Source organism: Microtus pennsylvanicus, chromosome 5 (genome assembly GCF_037038515.1).
Source record: "Microtus pennsylvanicus isolate mMicPen1 chromosome 5, mMicPen1.hap1, whole genome shotgun sequence".
Classification (NCBI taxonomy): domain Eukaryota; kingdom Metazoa; phylum Chordata; class Mammalia; order Rodentia; family Cricetidae; genus Microtus; species Microtus pennsylvanicus.
The window spans coordinates 47,098,168-47,118,099 of record NC_134583.1 but is presented as its reverse complement, the minus strand read 5'-3'; the positions used below and the strand labels follow the sequence as shown (position 1 = coordinate 47,118,099).

Below are 19,932 nucleotides of genomic sequence, written 5' to 3'. Positions count from 1 at the left end.
ATCATGTAAAAAAAAAGAAAAAGAGAAAAAAAAACAAATGTTTTCTAAACCTATAATCAATCTGTAAATCTTTGTGAAGAGCTTACTAGAATCTTTGACCCAGTCTTCAAGTGTGCTGTTCAATTTCATGCTATTGGTTTTTAAAGGTTGCTTGTGTCTTGAATGACACTACGTTGTTACATATTTTGTATTTTCTCCAAGCTAATTGATCAGCTTCCTGTTCTCTTCATTTTACCTTTTACAGAGCAGAGATTTTTACATTGAGTGAAATGGTACTAGTCAGTTTCTTTTCACTGTAACTAAATATCTGAGAAAATCAACTTAATGGAGAAAAACTTGATGCTGTTTAAAGTATCTGAGAATTCAGTACGTGATCAGCTGGTTCTATCTCCCAGTAGGAGCAACAAATTGGTAATAAGCCCTTTAGCATGTCACTTTGAGTGGCAGTAAGAAACAAGCTATGACATTAGCATATGCTTTATTCAATTTGGTTTTTATCTAAAATGTTATAATTATACCAGGATTTTATCTACTTTACTTTTAAAGAGATAGGAGTTTATGCTTTGCATTTAATTTCATAGCCCATTTGTTCTTTTATTTCATGTTGTTTTATAAATATTTGTGAGATAGTTTTGATTCTATTTATCTAATTCTGCCAACTCTTCCTGTCATATCTCCCTACACTACTGACTCAAGTTTGTATCCCTTTTTAAATTTATTTTTATTTTTTCCAAACCCTCCAGGTCCAATCTGTGTTACCCATATATTCTTGGATGTGTGGCCATTCACTGCAGCCTAGACAATCTGACAAGGGAAACACCTTTTAAAAATACTAAGTCTCACTCTCCCAGTATCTATCAAATACCAACAGCACTTCATATCTATTCTGTTCCTTATGCTGAGATTTTTGTTAGGCTTGTGCAGATTTAGTACATGCTGTCACAACTGTCTTAATTCACATACTCACCTTTCCCTTTCTGGTGAGAAAACACTGTTTCCTAGTAATTATCCACCATGTCTGGCTCTTACAATCGTTTGCCAAATGTCCTACAAGAATTAAGAGCCATGGAAGGTGGAGGTATGAGATAGATGTCCCAAATATGGCTGAGAACTCCACAGTCTCTTATTTTCTGAACCTTGGCAAGCTGTGAATCTCTTTTTTAAATTGCTGCTTGCTGCAAAATAAGCTTCTCTGATGAGACTTAAGTGATTCACTAACCTATGGATGTAATGATAAGTCAGCAAGAGTCAGTTAAATACTGTCGATTTAGCAGAATAGAAGGTGTAGGCTCTTGAAAACATATAAACTGTCTAGACATCATTTGCAGAAATAGTAAGAGGCATGGGTGTCAACTTAAAAAGTTCTTAAATCTTAACAGAAAGTGATTTATTACTTCTGTTATATTCACATCACTAATGCAACAGAAGCATGACTTGCTCTGATGACAGACAGGTCATTAATGTGGGTTACAAGTTCTTAGATAGGAAATATTTATGATTAGCTTTTTGTGTGGAGCAGACAAAGCCCTGATTGGATGTTGACGGAGCCAATGATGTTCTGGGTGGATGCATGTTGTTGACATGGCACTACTGTGAGTCAAGGGCACTAATACCCTAGACCCACAGAAGCGTCAGTCTTCTGCCACTGAAGCTAGAGGACAATGGGAAAGCCCTCCACTGGACTGAGTGAAAAGATTAACAATGTATACAGAAACTACCAAACCCAGCATCTTCCTCCTGGATGACTGAAGCCAGAGACTGCTCCCGTACCAAAATTAGCTAAACCTGTCTCCTACTTCAGGAGTATAAAATAAACACAGTGAGTTTCTGGGCTGCACTTAGTACCTTTCATCATAGTGAGCATAGCTTACCCGATCTCAACTTTTCTGTACATGTGTCTGTCCTTTCTTCTTTCACTGCTCAGCTTAAGTCAATACCTGAAGCCATGCAGATGACAGAATCCAGCAGTGTATTTAGCAACTTCCACACTGTGAAAGCTAACCAGTACGGATAGAGACTCCCAAGCAAGTACCAGCTTGATCTACCAGTGTTCTAGGACTCAAGTATGCAGTGTCTTCAACAATAAGGTCTTACCATCAAGTTCTAGGATGAGAACAGGGGAACTAACCACAATTTATAATGTTTGGGGGTTCGTAAGACCACACTGGCAAACACTTCTAAAAAGGACAATGCAGTTTTTTAACTGTTCATTTTTTTATGTTAACCTGTGATGTCTAGTAAGAAAATGATCACCCATTTATAGAGTAACTCCATTTTAAATCTCTTTAAATATGTGCACATATACATTTTAGAAAGCATCTACAGGAGTAGGTTTCCTAATGTTATTTTTGAAAGGTTTTCAGTGTTAGTTATCCTTCCGTATTTTCTCTTCTTTTTCCTGCCCTCTCCTCTCCCCCAATACTTATACCACACACATAAACTCCCTTACTATTTTTAAACAATTTCAAATCAATGGGCTATATATACCCTCCCTTTAAATGTCACCCATAGCCTCTTACTAATTCCCTAAAATTTACACATATACATTATAGATAGTAATAAATTATATATATATATATTCATTCAATTATATAATTTAATTTGGTACTTTGAAAATAATTTCTTTATTATATTGAAAGATTTCATGTCATGGATCCAAGGGGTCTGTCCTTTTCATATAATATATATTAGAAAAGTTGCTAATGCCATAGGCAGACAAGCAGACAGCAACATGGTAAGAACACTAGAAAAATATCATGACCGCAAGGCAGAGTGAAGGTCCGTTCTCATATATTTTAGAGGAAGCATTAGGTTCTATACTAATGACTGATAGACACTCCATAGTGCATGCCTGCTGTCAGGCTATCTCTGATACTTGGTTGTAAGGAAGGAAACGAGTCTTCAGCCTGAGACCTATATACAAAATCTGTTATGAGGGTGGAAAGAGCAAAAATTTAGAAAAACAAGTTAATGAAAAAACTTTGCAAAATGGTGTCGTCCTTTCTAAATATACTCTGTACCACATCCCTTTTCTACCTCCTATCACCTTGTCCCCTTTGCTCTCCACAAAATTTTGTTCAGATTCATTTATTTTTATTTATGTGTATGAGTATTTTGCTGCATATGTATATGGGCATTGCATGTATGCCTACTTCTTATGAAGGCCTGAAGTAGGAACAGGATTGTTCTCCTTGCCCTGGCTGCCAGACTACTCGGGTTGCCTGTGGTCTTAGGACCCACGGGAGGACAGAAACAAGGATATAGGTGGCTGCGAGTACATAGAAGAAAAAGAAAAGCTTGCAAGTCTGTGACCAGGACAGCTTGTTTATTGGGGTAACAGGCCAGTTTATATAGAACTTGAAGACAAAAAAAAAAAAAACAGGAGAAATATATCTAATTTGCATAATGTGACCTTTTGTCCCTATGAAGTAGATGCAGGTTTTTCAACCCAAGTTGGGAATGAGCACCGGACCCATACTGTAAACCTCTGAGAGATTTCCAAGGTGCAGGCACGTTTCATGGATTCATTGGATTCTGCAGTTCCACACAGAATCCTGTACAACTGGAGCCACAGATGGTTGTGTGCTGCCCGTGGGTGCAGGGAAGTGGACCCAAGTCCTCTGCAAGAGCAGCCAGTGCTCTTAAGCTCTGAGCCCCTGCACACAATTTTATTTCTAATTTTATATTATATAAATTATATACTCATATAAAAATTATTTCATTTATCTCTGTGAAATCTTGACCACATAAAATAAAGAAAATATGGGTTTTGTCTTTGCTGAACTCATTTTATTGAATTTGGTGATTTTCTTTTTTATCTATTTTCCAAAAAGCAACATAATCTTATTTTTCACTAATGAATAAAACTATATTTTATAGTTTTAGATATATTTTATCATCCATTCATTTTTTCATTCTCCTCAAGTCAATATTAGTATTTAGAAAGTTACTGGTATTTTTAATGTTCATCTAGTACCCTAATACTCTGCTGAAAGTGTTTCTAAATTCTAAAAGTTTGATGGTAGAGGCTTTAGAGTATCTGATGTATACTGCAATCATATCATCTGCAGATAACGAAACATGGTTTCCTTTTTTTCTTTATTGTATACCTTAAAAATTTCTCTTCTTTTATGGAAAATGGGCATTCTTGTCTCAATCCTGATTTTAAAGAAAATATTATTATTTTGTCCTCATTTACAAATGGGGTTCGTTGGGGTACCAGCCCCTCAGGCCACTTCAAAGTCGAGCTAAGGCATGACAGCTGGTGAGGGAAAAATAACAAAGACAAGCTGATGGGAAAATGTCTACTCACAATATGTGTCTCTTTATCCTTTTCTCTTCCTTGATCTGTATTCTAATTCTTCTGTCCTGTCTATAATTTATGAGCTCTAATTCTCTCTCTCATTCCAATGCTAATTCTGCGTTACATTCTTTTTCTTCTTTGCTTTTTTCCCCCAATTTTCATATTTGTTAATTGCTGGGATGCATCTGCTCCAACTTTTGCTCCAGCTTCTATTCCCACTTCTGTTAACTTTTTTTGTTATTACCCAGCTATAAAGACCCACAAAATCTTGCAGGCATAGAGAGTAACCAGAAAAAGCATGTACACAGACAGGGAAAGTTTATGGCCCTTGGTCCATTAGCATTTTTTCCAAATGTTAGCAAGCTCTAAGGGCATTTTAGATCTCAAGGTTACACCTTTACTCTAAGCAGTTGAAACAAAGGGGAGACTCCAGCCTCTAAATTATCAGATCTGGGGTTTGATGCCTATCAGAAGTGCTAGTGGAGGTTTGTCTTCCTCTGTTCTGTAATTAGATGGCTAATTATTTTTTCTAAAAGTAAGACACAGCAGGAAATCTCCTGAACTAAAATTATCAGCAAAATGAGATGAAAATGAGCTCTAGGAGTTAATAATCTTTTAATGCAAGGTTCGTTTAGATCATTGCTTTTCTTATCTATAAGTGAGGTAAAACCAGGGCATGCTTATCTTTCCCTATCTGAGCAGCTAGGAATCAACAGCTTTGTGCATACAGTAATTCTATGTCCTTGGATATCCGAAAATGTCTTAAATGAAATACTTTTGTCTGGACCCTAAACACTGACCAAATGCCTGCCAATAAAGATAATTGCAGGAAGGCAAGTCTCTACATTTACATTGAAGAATGGAACAAAGACTTTGTAGTGGGAAGCAGGTTTCTTGACTATGTAACTGTTTTCACACATAGCTAGGGGATGTAATTAGTAAACCCCAAATGTGTAGGGGAAATTGTGCCCAGTAAATGATCAAATAGTGCTGAACTGTGGTAGATAAATCCCAAATTTATAGCAGATGTGATAAGCTACAGCGAGAAATTTACAAGAAACAGCCACTTTATTCACAAGGCAATTAATTCCAACTTGTCTCACATCCTGGCTTATTATTCCAATACAGAGTCCTTAACTCTGATGCATTGACTCAGTGAGATGAGGCTGATTAATTACTAAATAATTCAGCTCTTAGTGATTTACTATTGTTGGCTATGTTTCTCTGATGTGGCCTTTCATATGTTCATGTCTGTTCCAAACTTTCCACCTTCTATCTTCTCTACAAGCCTTGATACACTATTTTGTCATTCAACATTTTTTTTTGCTTTCCCACTAATTTTTTTAAAAAAATTGTTTGTCTTTTCATACCAATATTTTAATTTTTTATTCTTCCTATTTCCTCACTAAAATCCCGTTTCATATCCTGTATTGATATCCTTCTTTCGATTACCTGATTCTATTATCTTATAAGTCAATCAATTCATATCCTCTGTGATTTTGATGCATATTCTTTACTAAGTCTTTTGAACTTTTTGTCTAAGTCTTCATCCCATCAACTCTTATTGCCATCTATTACTGTTGAATTGATCATTTTTAAGCATGTCTATAGAGTTGGTAGTTTTTTTGTGCTGTCTTGGATTTTCATGTTTCTTGTCTTTCTGCATTGGATCTCCATTTCTGAAATTAGTACCTTGCATTTTAAATATGATCCATATGCTTTTAGTTCAAGTATTACAATATTTGAGAATTACTAAATTGTAGAATTGCAGTATTATTTCTCTCCATTGAAATGGGGTGTAGCACACTATCTCAAACATCAGTCTGCATGTTCAAAGCAATGAATATGATTACAGCACATATCTGAGAGTGATGTGCTAATGGTATAAACAACCACAATTGTTATGTAAAACCAGTAAGAAAATATCAGTTTAGAAATAATCACTCCTTCAGTTCCAATCACTTCTAAAGAACAAAGAAACAAGATTGCATTATACCTCGAATGATTAATGAACACGTGCATAAGTATGGTTATTAAAAAGGGAGACTTTTACCATTCTTCTCCATAGTAGTAATTCTAGCTGAAGAGATTAGGAGAGGGAAATATTCAGAGAAATAACTTATTCTTCTCTAATACATTATATCCCAACAGCAGTTAACCCTATCATCAATCCTCACAGTCCCCCTTCTCTTCTCTCCCTCAGATCCACTCCTCCTCTGTACCGCTTCATAAAAACACAGGCCTCTCAGGGAGAACAAGTGAACAAAGAATACCAAGATACAACAGTACTTAGCACAAATGCTCATTTCAAGGTTGTTGGAGGATACCCAGTAGGAGGAAGTAGATCAAAAGAGAAGAAAAGAGCATTATAGACACCCCATTTCCACAGTTAGAAATTCCACATGTTCTCATGGTGTCCTCCACATTCTGGCTCTTACAATCCTTCCTCCCCTTCCACTTGTGGGTTCCCAGAGCTCCATCTAATAATTGGCTGTGGCTCTCTGCTTGTGCTCCCATCAGTAGCTGGATGGAGCCTCTCTGATGATGATTGGGCAAGGTACCATTCTATGAGTATGGGAAATTTTTATTAGGAGTCATTTAATTTACTATTTTGGCAGCTGTGTTTGATCCTATCTTAGGTCTCTGGGCTAATCCTGGTAATCCAGATATTGATAGGAATGGACCCCCTCTTGTGATGTGGGCCTCAAGTTTGACCAATAATTGGTTGTCCACTCCACAAGTTCTGTGCCACATCTTGTAGAGAAGACAGATTGTGGGTTGGAAGTCATATGACTGGGTTGATATCCTTGTTCCACTGCTGGAAGCCTTGCCTGGTTATAGAAGATGGCCAGTTCAGGGTCCATGTCCCCATTACTAGAAGTCTTTGCAAGGGTTACTGTCATAGATTCCTGGGAGTTTCTACTGCACTAAGCTACCACATCAACCCCTAAATGCCCTCACCCCGAGTTCTAGTCATCTGTCCTAGTACTCCACTGTACCACATTTTACTTACCTGTTCATCCTTTAGGAGCACCTAGTTTGTTTCTAGTTTCTGAGTATTGTGAGTAAAGCTGATACAAGCTAAGTTGAGCAAGTGTCCTTGAGGTAGGATGGAGAATTCTTTGATACAAAAGACTCAATTAGCTGGGTTTTGAGGTAGATTGACTCCCAGTTTTCTGAGGAACCACCGTGAAAATTTCCATAGTGGATGTATAAGCTTTCACTCCCACCAGCAATGGAGGAGTGTTTACATTGTTCTACATCCTTACCAGTACATATGTCACCTGTGCTTTTCATCTTAGCCATTCAGACAGGAGTAAAATGGAATCTCAGAGTAATTTCGATTTGCATTTTCCTGTTGACGAAGGCTGTTAAATGCTCCTTTAAGTGTTTTTCTGTCATGTGAGATTCCTCTGTTCAGAATTCTGCTTAAATTTGTATCCCTATTATTAATTTGAATTTTTGATATCAAGTTTCTTGAATTCTTTAGATAATTTAGATGCTAGCTCTGTCAGATGTGGAGCTAGTGAAAATCTTTTCCCATTCTGATGGCTGCTCCTTTTGTCCTATTGACAGTTTCCTTTGCCCTATAGAAGTGTTTTCAGTTTCATTAAGTCCCCTTTATTTAGTGTTTATCTTAGTGCCTACACTATCAGTACTGTGTTTTTGAAGTTGAATTCCGTGCCAATTAGTTAAAGCCTATTCCCCACTTTCTCTTCTATCAGGTTCAGTGTATCTGGTTTTATTATGCAGATGTCTTTGATCCACTTGGACTAGAGTTTTGTGCACTGTAATAGACATGGATGTCTTTGCATTCTTCTACATGCATACATCCAGGTAGACCAGCACTGTTTGTGGAAAATGTTTTCTTTATTCAACTGTGTATTTCTGGATTCATTATCAAAAATCAGGTGTCTACAGGTATGCAGATATTTTGCTGCACCTTCAATTCAATAACTTTAGGCAGTGTGTCTGCTTTATGTCAGTACCATGCAGTTTTTATTACTATAATTCTATAGTTGAGCTTGAAATCAAGGATGGTCATAACTCCAGAAGTTATTTTATTATTCTGTATTGATTTAGCTGCCCTGGGTTTGCTTTTCTATGGGGTTGAGTATTGTGGTTTCCATGTATGTAATGAGTTGTATTAGACTTTGGTGGAAAGTGAGTTCCATATGTAGATTGCTTTTGGTAAGATGGTCATTTTTACTATATTAATCCTACTGATACATGAGCATAGGAGATCTTTTTATCTTCTGATATCTTCTTTAAATTCTTTCTTCAAAGACTTGAAGTTTTATCATCCAAGTTGTTCATTTGATTGGTTAGAGTTACCCCAAGATATTTTATATAATTTGAGGCTACTGGGAAGGTTGTTGTTTTCCTGATTTCTTTCTCAGCCTCTTTGTCATTTCTGTATAGGAAAGCTACTGACTTCTTTTCTTTCTTTCTTTCTTTTTAATTAATCTTGTATCCAGTCACTTTGTTGAGGATGTTTATCAGCTATAGGAGGTCCCTGGTAAAATTAAAATTAGCCATGATTTGACTTCTTCCTTCCCAATTCATATCCCCTTGATTTCCTCCAGTTGTCTTATTGCTCTAGTTTAAATTTCAATTACTATAATGAATAGATATGGAGAGAGTGGACACTTTTTTATTTCTGATTTTGGTAGACTTGCTTTGAGTTTCTCTTTACTAAGTTTGATGTTGGCTATCTGCTTGCTGTAAATTACCTTCATTATGCTTAGTTATGTCCCTTGTGTATCTGATCTTTCCAGGACTTTTATCATGAGGAGGTGTTGGATTTTGTCAAAGGCTTTTTCAGTACCTAATGAGATGATCCTATGTTTTTCTTTCCTTTCAATTTGTTTAGAAGGTGGATTATATTGACTGATTTTCATATATTGAACCTTCCATGCATCTCTGGGATGAAGCTACTTGATATGTATGATCTTTAATGTAGTCTTTGTTTAGGTGTGTGAATATTGTATTGAGTATTTTTTATCAATGTTCATGAGGTAAATTGTACTAAATTTTCTTTCTCTGTTGAATCTTTGTATGGTTTCCATAGTTTGGGTATCAGGATGACTGTGGCCTGTGGATTCATAAAATGAATTTGGCTAAGTTCCTTCTGTTTCTATTTTAGAAATAATTTAAGCAGTGTTTGTATTAGTTCTTCTCTGAAGATTTAGCCAAATTCTGCACAAAAAGCTTCTGGCCTTGGGCTACTTTTTTGGGGAGGAGACTTTTAATGACTGCTTATACTCCCTCAGGAATTAGAGATCTATTTAAATTGTTAATCTGATCCAATTTTAACTTTGGTAATTGATATCAACTGAGAAATTTATCTATTTCTTTTAGATTTTCAGATTTTGTGGAGTACAGGTTTCTAAAGTACAACTTAATAATTCTTTGGATTTCCTCAGTGTCTGTTATGTCCCCCTTTTCATTTCTGATTTTGATAATTTGGATATTCTCTCTCCTTCCTTTACTCAGTTTGGATAAGAGCTGTCTATATTATTGATTTTCCCAAAGAACCAAATCTCTATTTTATTAATTTGGGAGGGGGTATTGTCCTTTTTGTTTTTATTTTATTTGTTCTAACCCTCAGTTTATTTCCTTCCATCTACTCCTCTTGGGTGTGCTTGCTTCTTTATTTACCTAAACTTTCAGTTGTTCTGCTCTATTGCTGGTATCAGATCTCTCTAATTTTATTATGTAGACACTTAGTGCCATGAGTTTCATTTTCAAGGTGCTTGCATTGTATCCTATAAGTTTGAATACATTGTTCATTCACTTTCATTGAATCCTATGAAGTCTTTAATTTCTTTCCTAATTTCTACCTTGACCCAGTAGTCATTCAGTAAACAGTTGTTGAACTCCAATGAGATTATAGGCTTTCTGCTCTTTCTGTTGTTGTTGATATCCAGCTTTAATATGTGGTGGTCTAACAAGATGTAGAAAGTATTACAATTTTCTTGTATTTGTTGAGACTTATTTTGTTACTGAGTATGACTCACTTTTGGGGAAAGTTCTATGAGTTGCTAAAAGAAGGTATATTCTTCTGTGTTTGGTTGAAATGTTCTATGGATAACTTGTAGATCCCTTTGCTTCATCACTTTTGATAGAACCAGTGTTTTTTTGTCTAATTTTTGCCTGGATGATCTCTCCTTTGATATGAGTTGGATATTAAAGACTCGTATTAACAATACACACACGCGCGCACAGACACACACGCACATCTGATATGGGATGTCCTTCTGTATATGTATTGCTTTTATTGGTTGATAAACAAATATGTTTACTTAGCAGAGTAAAGCCAGATGCAAAATCAGAACAGAGATAGATAGAGAGAGAGTAGATGGACTCAAAGAGATGCCATGCAGCTGCCAACAGATAAAGATGCTCTGGAATCTTGCTGGTAGGCCACACTCTCATGGTGATACATTGATTAATGGTGATGGGTTGATTTAAGATATAAGAGCTAGTTAAGAAGAAGCCTAAGCTAATATGCCAAGTGTATTTCAATTACTATAGCTTCTGTGTGATTATTCGGGTCTGGGCAATAGGAAACCAACAAACAGTCTTCACTTACATTGTTACGATGTAAGTGAACAGTCTTCACTTACATTGTTTGAATGAGAATGACAATTAGGCTCATATCTATGAATGATTAATTCCCAGTTGGTGTAATTCCCCGTGAAGGATTAGGAGGTATGGCCATGTTGGAGGAGGTATGTCACTAGAGGTGGGCTTTGAGGTTTCAAAAGATTCAAGACATTCCCAGTCTCTCTATTTTTCTCTTTCTCTCTCTTTCTCTATCTCTTTCTAATTTCTCCCTCCATTCTCTCCATTTCCCTCCCTCTACTTTCTCCTATCTCTCTATCTTTCTCTGTGTTTCTCTATCTCTCTCTGTGTCTCTCTCTGTCTCTCTGTCTTTGTCTTCCTCTATCTCTCTCTCATACACACATAGACACAAAAACCATTTTGCTTTCTCTCTAGATTGTTCTTGTGTTTCAAAATGTGAGCTATCAGTTACTGCTCCAGTACAATACCTACCTGACTGCTGCCAAGCCTCCTGACATAATGATCATAGACTCTAACCATCAAAAATCATGAGCTCCAAATTAAACAAATTCATTTACAAGTTGTCTTAGTCACACTGTTTTATTTCAATAGAAAATACTCTAAGAGAGTATCCTAGAACAAAATGAAAAAGTTAGAAGTAAGCAACCATTATAAACAAAGCAGAAATTTATTTTTGATTGCAGGTCAAATAAATACTAAACAACTTAAGATTTATTCAGGGATATTTCATTGGAAGCAATAAACATAGGTTTCACAGAAACAAATACAGAAAAGCTAATTAACATATAGAAATGGCTCTTATTTTAAGATAAAAAATTATTTGTCACCTAATTTTGTATTAAAATTTAATCAAAAACTTAATGGTTCTGATGTTGAGTCATTGTAGGAGGAAACTTATAAAATCAGTCTACTACATTAAAGTTCTTAATAATAGCTAGATTCATAAATTATATTCAGTAAACAGAAAATAATACAGTAACGATTTTAAATGAGTGTAAATAAAACAATTAGATGAAGGCATGAAAAACCTTGGAGACTCATCTCCTAAGAACACTTACATATTGGATAATATGGATAAGATATCTTACAGTTGAGACACAGAATAAATAAATATCTATTTTTCCAGAGCAATGGACACAGCAAAGTTCATCCCTGATGAGCTTCAGTCCAGAAGCAGAAGGAAGCAAGATCTCCAGGAGAAGCTGTCAGAAGTGGGGTTGTCTGTTGACTACTGGCTGCCTAAGCTTGAGGAAGATGTGGGTGTGACCTGTGCCCAGGCCTTACAACACTTAGAAGAAAAAGACCTCCAGAAGCTGAAGTCCCAGATACAACACACATGGGAAGAAAAGGCTCTGGAAAAGCTGCTTGACCTCTCACAGTCAAACAGTGTTGCAGAGTTCCAGGAGACTTCAGGGGAGATGATAGAGAGCAGACAGCAGCAGGCAGGACAGGCACTGCAGGAACTGAAAGCCTTGCAGTCAGAAGGGAAGCATAGACAGGAAGAGGAAGTAAGGATGAAAGAAGCAGAGTTGAGGCAAGTAATGGAGATCCCAGAAGAGTGCTGGCCAGGGCCAGAAGTACCCCTCAAAGATATCGCTGAAACAATGGAGAAACATCTCAGTCACATAAAAGCAGCAATGATAAAAAGTCAAAACTTCTCAGATAGAGACCTGCTAAGATTCACATCTGGTGGGCTGGTGCTGCAAGGAATTTATAAGACCAGCCACCAAAAGGACTTGGCAACAAGGAGAGAAGAACTACTCAGGGTCCCCAGGGAATTGTTCCTCTTTGGGTCTGAGCAAGGAAAACGGATGGAAACAAAAGAATTCACATCTTCTAAAGAAGAATCCCTGTTCACTGAAACTGTGGAGAAGTTCGGTTTCCGGTTAACACTTTTAGCCAAGGCTGGAGGCTGGGGATTTAATTTTGAAGGTGGAATGGATAAAGTCAAGCATTTAGAATCCAAAGAAGTCCATCAATCACATTCTAAGCACACTTATTTCTGCTCATCGAAGTTCAGCTACAACCCACTAGCCTCCTTCCACTTTTGCAAAGATCAGCTCCAACTCTCCATCGCTGCTCTCAAGGAACTGAAAATCATTGAGGAACAACTGGAACACACGGAAGGACCAGACAGATTCCTTGTAGTGAGGAAAAGGACTGAAAACTTCTTCAACAGATTTGGCTCTCATGCTAATCAAGGCCCTGTGCATTTTGGGGGAATATTCTACTGGAAGGCCATTTCAGAGGGTTTCAAAAGTGACCAGCTGGATTGTGTGAAGCAGCAGGCAGCAGAGGCCTTGGATATTTATGTAAGGGGGAGCTACAGTGGCTTTGGATTTGATGTTGGAGGAGGAATGACGGCATCAGATACACATTCAGCAAGTTCCTACAAAAATTCAACTAATCAACAGCTCCAAATCAAAGTTCAATTATCTATGGCCCAGATAGGTGGACCACCAGAAGCAAATGGAATCGTTCAGTGGACAACTGGCCTTCTTGCAAGCAACAAAACTTGGTGTGTCATTGACCGAGAACTTCAACTGGTACCCGTTTGGGACATCATCCTATCAAATCACAGAAGCAAATTTAAAGATCCCTTTCTGGTGGCTAACTGCCTGGCAGAAAACTATACTGCTCTGACAGGTCTTGCTGCCTGCATCCAGCCTGGAGAACATATACCAAGTACCATAAAGGAAGTAGAACTTTTCCTGGATGATGTGAAATCCTGGGAGGTCTCAGATCCTGAAGAACAGCTTAACTACCTGATGGATTTTATGCAAACACTGGCTCACAAAACAAAAGGATATGATGTTTGGATTAATACATGCCTTACAAATTGTAACCTACAAAATTTTCTTATAAACACTGTCAACTTTTGCAAAACCTCTTCCATTAAAAAAACTAAGTTTATTAAATCTCAATTCCGCAGCCTTCTAGAACCTCATGTACACAGAGTGAAAAACTTTGCTCAGGTGACTTCAATCATGCGGTGGATCTACCAGACAGAGTCAGAGGAACAACAAGTTAAAATCATTGAATTATCTGAATTCCTTAAAAGTCTGAAAGAAATCCAAAAATCTCTCATGGAAGCAAATGACAATTCTGAGTCCCTAGAAACAGTGGAAGAGGCTCAAAGAAAGGCTACCTGTGAGGTCACCACAGCTCTTAGCTCCTTCTTGAACTCTCTCAGAGAAGCAGAGCAGCCAGACACGCAGCTGCTACTACTCTCCATTGCAGCTGCTGCAGGCTATCAGCTGGAAAGCAATGTTTTCCAGCCTCTCCTGGGGTGCGCTGAGATAAACTTCCTACTGGATGAAACACAAACTGTCCAACACAGATATCAGGAGCTAAAAACTACCTGCACTGACAGGGCACAGGCATTCCTAGTGCTCAAAGCTCTGACCACCACAGTTGGACTCTCAGCCATTTCTCCAGAAGAAAAAGCACAACGCTTGATAATAACAAGGCAGCATATGGAGCACTTACTTTCTACTAGAGTTGCACATCTCCTCACAAAGTTTGGAACAGATCGTGATTGGGAGAATCTAGAGAATAATTTGAGATTACTCATTGATGGGAACTATGAAGACACCATCTCTTCATTGCAAATGAATGAGGTAAAAAAGCAATTGCAAATTCTCCTGAATAAACAGGAAGAAACTTATGAACAACAAAATGATGATAGCAATGAAAAAGAGGTGATAGAAAAAGGACCTTTTCTAGACTTACTCCAACGTCTGGGTCTAGAACATCACTTCCCAAAAAGGATGAGCAGAGCTGACTTCCATCTGATCTATAAGACATCTGTGTGCAATACACAGCCAAGATCTGAACAGGAACTTCCCTTCTATTTCCTACAAAAGCTATTGATGCTAGATTGTGGGTTCAGACATCTGGTCTTCAAAAATGATGGAAATGCAGACACCCAAGACTCAGTAGTTCCCTCCAACCAGGAAAATGATGTTGTTGATCCATACGAAGAGCTGTTTGATGACAGTGATGAAGTCACTAATTCTTCACCCACTGAGTCCCAGCCCCACATTCACCCAATGGACATCCAGATGGCCATTTTTCACTGTGCAGATGATCTTGCAAGGCAATACATTTTGTCCAAACTTTCCATTTGTCAGTTTGCACTCCCCCTTGTGGTGCCAAATCCCAACACTTCTCAGATGGAATTCTCTCTCTGGTCTCTCAGACATATTAGGAAAAGCTGGCAAGAGTCAAGTAAATCACAACCAGAAAAGAGCTACAGTCACAGGAATCAGCAGATGTGCTGTGTCTCTGCCCCCATTGTGTCCTTCATTAGAGTTGGAAATGGCTTCTCTGCTTCCAAATCTCAGATCATGAACTCTCTCCTCAGTAGACATAAACATGATGTGTTTTTTCACAGGCACTGCAGAGGAAGCAGCAAAGACTGTCTCCTGATGGAGGGAGTGGTGGAGATCTCCTGGTTCTGTCCTGGGGGTCAAGGTGAGGACACATTTGACAAGTGTGTGGCCTTCACCAATCTTCATGGAGATGCCAAGGACCATAGGCAACAACTCAACTTCCTGCAGGATGTCTCTTCTCTCATTGTGATCCTCATGTCAGCTTCTGATAACAATAAAGAAAACCAAAACTTTGTCAGACACATGTGGCAGTCATCAAAACCTGTGATCTGTCTGATTGATGACAAAGAAAAATTCATGACTAATAATTCAGGCAGAAGGGTGAGGATTGGAATTAGGAATAGAAATCAGGCAGAATTAACAGAAGAACTCACAACTGCCATTGAACATTTACTAGAAGTCTCTGACACTGCTCTCAGTATAGAAGACTGTTCACGGATGGCTCAAAAACAAGGATTCATGATTGATGAATACCAAAGAGCATTGAAGGAGGCCAAAGAAAAAGCACAGACAAATAAGAAACTCCTAGAGCAATCCAAGGTATCTCAGATAAAAGAAAACTTGCTGCCTCTTCAGGGACAACTGTGGCACCATTGGTGTAAGAAAGACAAAGAACTCTATCATCTGCAAGAAAAAGGGCATCGGAGCATTGAACAACACAAGAGTGACATTCAGAAAGAAAAACAAAAAATACGACGGCAGCAGTTTGAAAAGGCCTTCCCTCTCAATGATTTCATGAAATCTGTCCTACAAATTCTCAAAGAAGACTCAGAAAATGACCTCAAATTCTACTTCTTATATTGGTTAAGTGTGGTTTTGGAAAATCTAACTGTAGAACACTTGGAGATTTTACATGGAAAACAACAATATTTGTGGTCACAGGTACAGGCAGAAAAGCAGAAAGCACAGAAGAGCAGCTCCCTGACACTCTGGCAGAAGCAGATAGAAGCCATCTCTACCGAGATTATTAACTGCACTTTAGGAATTGAGCACCTTCTTCGAGAAGTTGGACAGATCTATGAAGCTCTGGAAGAAATTTCTTCCTCTAGAGACAGCCTTTTTCTCTGCCTCCCCCAGATTGCTGCAGATTTGATGATAGCTGGTGTTCCCATTGAGCTGATGGATGGAGATGCTTCATATGTGCCTCTAAAATGGGTGACAGCTGTTTATGACAAGATCTCAGAGAAAGTTGGAGACAAAAGGTTGTTTGTTCTCTCTGTCCTGGGCCTACAGAGCTCAGGAAAGTCCACCCTACTGAATTCACTGTTTGGGCTGCAGTTCACAGCCAGTGCAGGCAGGTGCACCAAGGGGGCCTACATGCAGCTCCTGAAGGTGGAAGAGACATTCACAGAAGAACTTGGCTTTGATTTTGTGCTTGTTGTAGACACAGAAGGACTTCGGGCTCCAGAACTCAACAACAAATCCCGGAATTGGGACAATGAGTTGGCGACATTTGTCATTGGCCTTGCAAACTTGACTCTGATCAATATTTTTGGGGAGAATCCTTCAGAGATGCAGGATATCCTACAAATTGTTGTCCAGGCCTTTCTGAGAATGAAACAAGTGAAAATCTCCCCCAGTTGCTTCTTTGTCCATCAGAATGTGGGAGAAGTTACAGCTAAAGACCAAACTATGGAAGGACGAAGGAGACTGGAGCAGAGACTGGATGAGATGACAGCATTAGCTGCTGAACAGGAAGAGTGCTCAAACATAACCCACTTCAGTGATGTAATTAGATTTGATGTCAATAGTCATGTCTACTACTTTGCTCACCTCTGGGATGGCAATCCCCCAATGGCCCCTCCCAATCCTCACTATAGCCGCAATGTCCAGGAGTTGAAAACTGGGATTCTTAGGACTGCCCAGCAGATATCCAAGGGAAGGATCATGAAGATTTCAGATGTAAAATTCCGCGTTCAAGATTTGTGGAAAGCCCTGGTCAGTGAGAACTTCATTTTCAGTTTCAGGAACACCCAAGAGGTCATAGCCATGAGTAAACTGGAAACCATGTATAACCACTGGACCTGGGAACTGAGGAGTTATGTTCTGGACTTACAGAATCAGTTGAACAATCAGATTCAGAATGGGAAAATCCTGACTCTCACAACTAATGCACTGGAGGGTCCAGTCAGCACAAAATATGAAACCATCAAGCAAAAATTTGACAAGTATTTTGAAGAAGACCCAGATAGTGAAACATTGGTTCAATGGAAAGCTAATTTTGAAAATAAGCTATTAATGCTTAAAGATGCACTTATTTCAGACACCAGAAAGAAAGGCAATGAGCTCATTAGTCTTAAACAAAGCCAAGAAAGACTAGATAACCAAAAGTCACAATATGAAAATGAACTGTTAGAGAGGAGCCGAAAGTTAGCTTTAGATGTGAAGGGTAAAGAATTAAGTGATGAAGAGTTGCGTGAGAAATTCAATCAAGTTTGGACAAGTTGGATCTACAAAGTGTCTTCTACTGTACCCCTTGTCACAGAGCCTGACATTGATTCAGATGCTGAAAACATTTTCCTACTGTGTTTCAAAAAAGACAAAAATATTGCAGAAAGACTAAAGAAAAGGAGTGGAGAAATGTTTGACATCAATTATGACAAGCATGTCCAAATGAAAAAAAGATGTTATATAATTTCAAAAACATTAGAAACTTGCCATAAAGAGTCAATTAATAAAACTACCAACAACATTTATTTAAGATTTGATGAAATAATTAAAAACATTTGGAAGCAAAAGCGTGATTACAGTCAGCATGATTTTCATAAAATCCCAAGGATAATAGAAAATGAACTGAAATCTGTTTCCCCTGAGGAAGAATACACATTTACCAGACACTACACCATTGACTTATCCTTGTGCTTATTCCAAAGAGCATCTAAGAGTTTCAAAGAAATGCATAAGGCATTCAAAAGAGCAAATGATCCTGTGAACTATCTAGAGAGCAAGAAAGACAATTTCTACATGAGTTTTAAGATCTCCTGCCAAGGCGCCACATCCATCACATCTTTTGTGGACTTCCTGTGGCTCAAGCTCACTCCTGCTGTAGCTGCCACTATATGGGGGAGAATGGTTCTTAAAGTAGCTGGGGACATGAGGGTCACTTGCCCTGCATTCAATGGAAACAGGGCTAACCTGGAGAGACATGTTCTCATTTCTCTGGCAGAAAAAGAAAACTTTGATAACTATTGGCAGTACATTCATCATCCAGAATCCTTTTTCAGGGATTACATTAGAGACCACATTAGAAGATACTGTTCAGAAAAAGAAGGTGAAAAAATAAAGACTTTTTTAAAAATAAGTTTAGGGGACATAAAGAATGCCATCCTCTCTGCCATTCATAAGACCACAGAAGTAGCAAATGATAGCAGCACTGCTTCTCACTGGTTGGATTTGTTCTGTGATCACCTAGGGAGCCACCTGATCTTTCCAAGAAGAGACCTCATAAGCATCGAGCACCAGGAGATAAAGGACACTGAGTTTCTCAAAGAAGCCATGAGTGCAGCTTTGGATCCTGCACTGAGGAAAGTTGAAGAGGACTGCTCAAGTAAGCTCATAGATGAAATGGTTCCTGACATTGAGAAAATTCTCTCTGAGCATCTCTGTGGCTGCTGGAAGCAGTGTCCTTTTTGTAAAGCAGTTTGTACCAACACCATTCCCGAACATGATGGAGACCACAGTGTGCAATTCCACCGTCCTCAGGCTGTCAATGGATGGTATTATCATAAAACAGATTACTTTGACATTAACTGCTGTACTACTTCTGTAGCAAGTGATTGTTCATTTACTTTAAATGGCAGCCAGTGGTTCCCATGCAAGAAATATCGAGAAGCAGGAGGTGATTTTGCCACATGGAGCATCACCGCTGACTCATCTACCCAGCCATATTGGAAATGGTTTGTCTGTCACTTCAGATCAGAGCTAGAAAAGAATTATGGGAAAAAATTTACAGACTTAGGTACTATTCCAGATTCATGGACCAAAATCACAAAGGAAGAAGTACTTGATGACTTGAAAAAACAGTAATTGCCACACACAGAACACTAGCACTGCCCCACACATTTCACATTAGCCTAATGGAAATTTAGGTGGCTTCTTCAAGGTTCTACCTTTAAAATTAAATAAGTAAAAACAAATTAATTAACATTTCAATATTTGAAGATTTTCTTCTAAAAAACACCCTTCTCCTTTGATTTCTTCCGCTTAAACATAATGTGCTAAACATGAGAATGTATGATAAAATCAGTATCCATTCATAAACCTCTTTCATACTTGATTATTTCTAATATGCGTTTAAATATTTAGTGACTCGGAAAAAAGTTGTCTCATTAGAAGCAGATGCTAGTATTTCTGTCTAACAGATTCCTTTAGAACAACTGAGTGGGAAACTCAACCAGCAAATACATCTGAGGAAATGCTAACTTAAATTAGTTTAAATAGATGTTTTCACCCACTCTAATTATGGGAAAACTTTGCTGATTTTCATTGTATCAACCTCCATTAATTATTAATGATGCCAAAGTAGAGCAATTTAAATAGCCTCTCTTCTGAAAAAAAAAGTCACATTTGCTCAGAACAAAGCCATGGATACAGGAAAGATTTTCACACAAATAAGGGGAAAATAAAAAATACCTAATTTTTCATATT

General features: G+C 38.0%; 1 protein-coding gene across 1 annotated transcript; it reads left to right on the top strand.

The window, feature by feature from the left end:
* Window positions 1-12,021: 12,021 nt before the first annotated feature.
* Window positions 12,022-19,355, top strand: LOC142849529 (interferon-induced very large GTPase 1-like). Its single transcript, XM_075971801.1, has one exon. It carries the CDS (start codon window positions 12,022-12,024, stop codon window positions 19,309-19,311), a length of 7,290 nt encoding a protein of 2,429 aa, XP_075827916.1. The 3' UTR covers window positions 19,312-19,355.
* Window positions 19,356-19,932: the final 577 nt, after the last annotated feature.

Bases quoted from the DNA above. Each gene is read 5' to 3' on its own strand.
- LOC142849529 (XM_075971801.1), top strand. From the start codon at position 12,022: ATGGACACAGCAAAGTTCATCCCTGATGAGCTTCAGTCCAGAAGCAGA.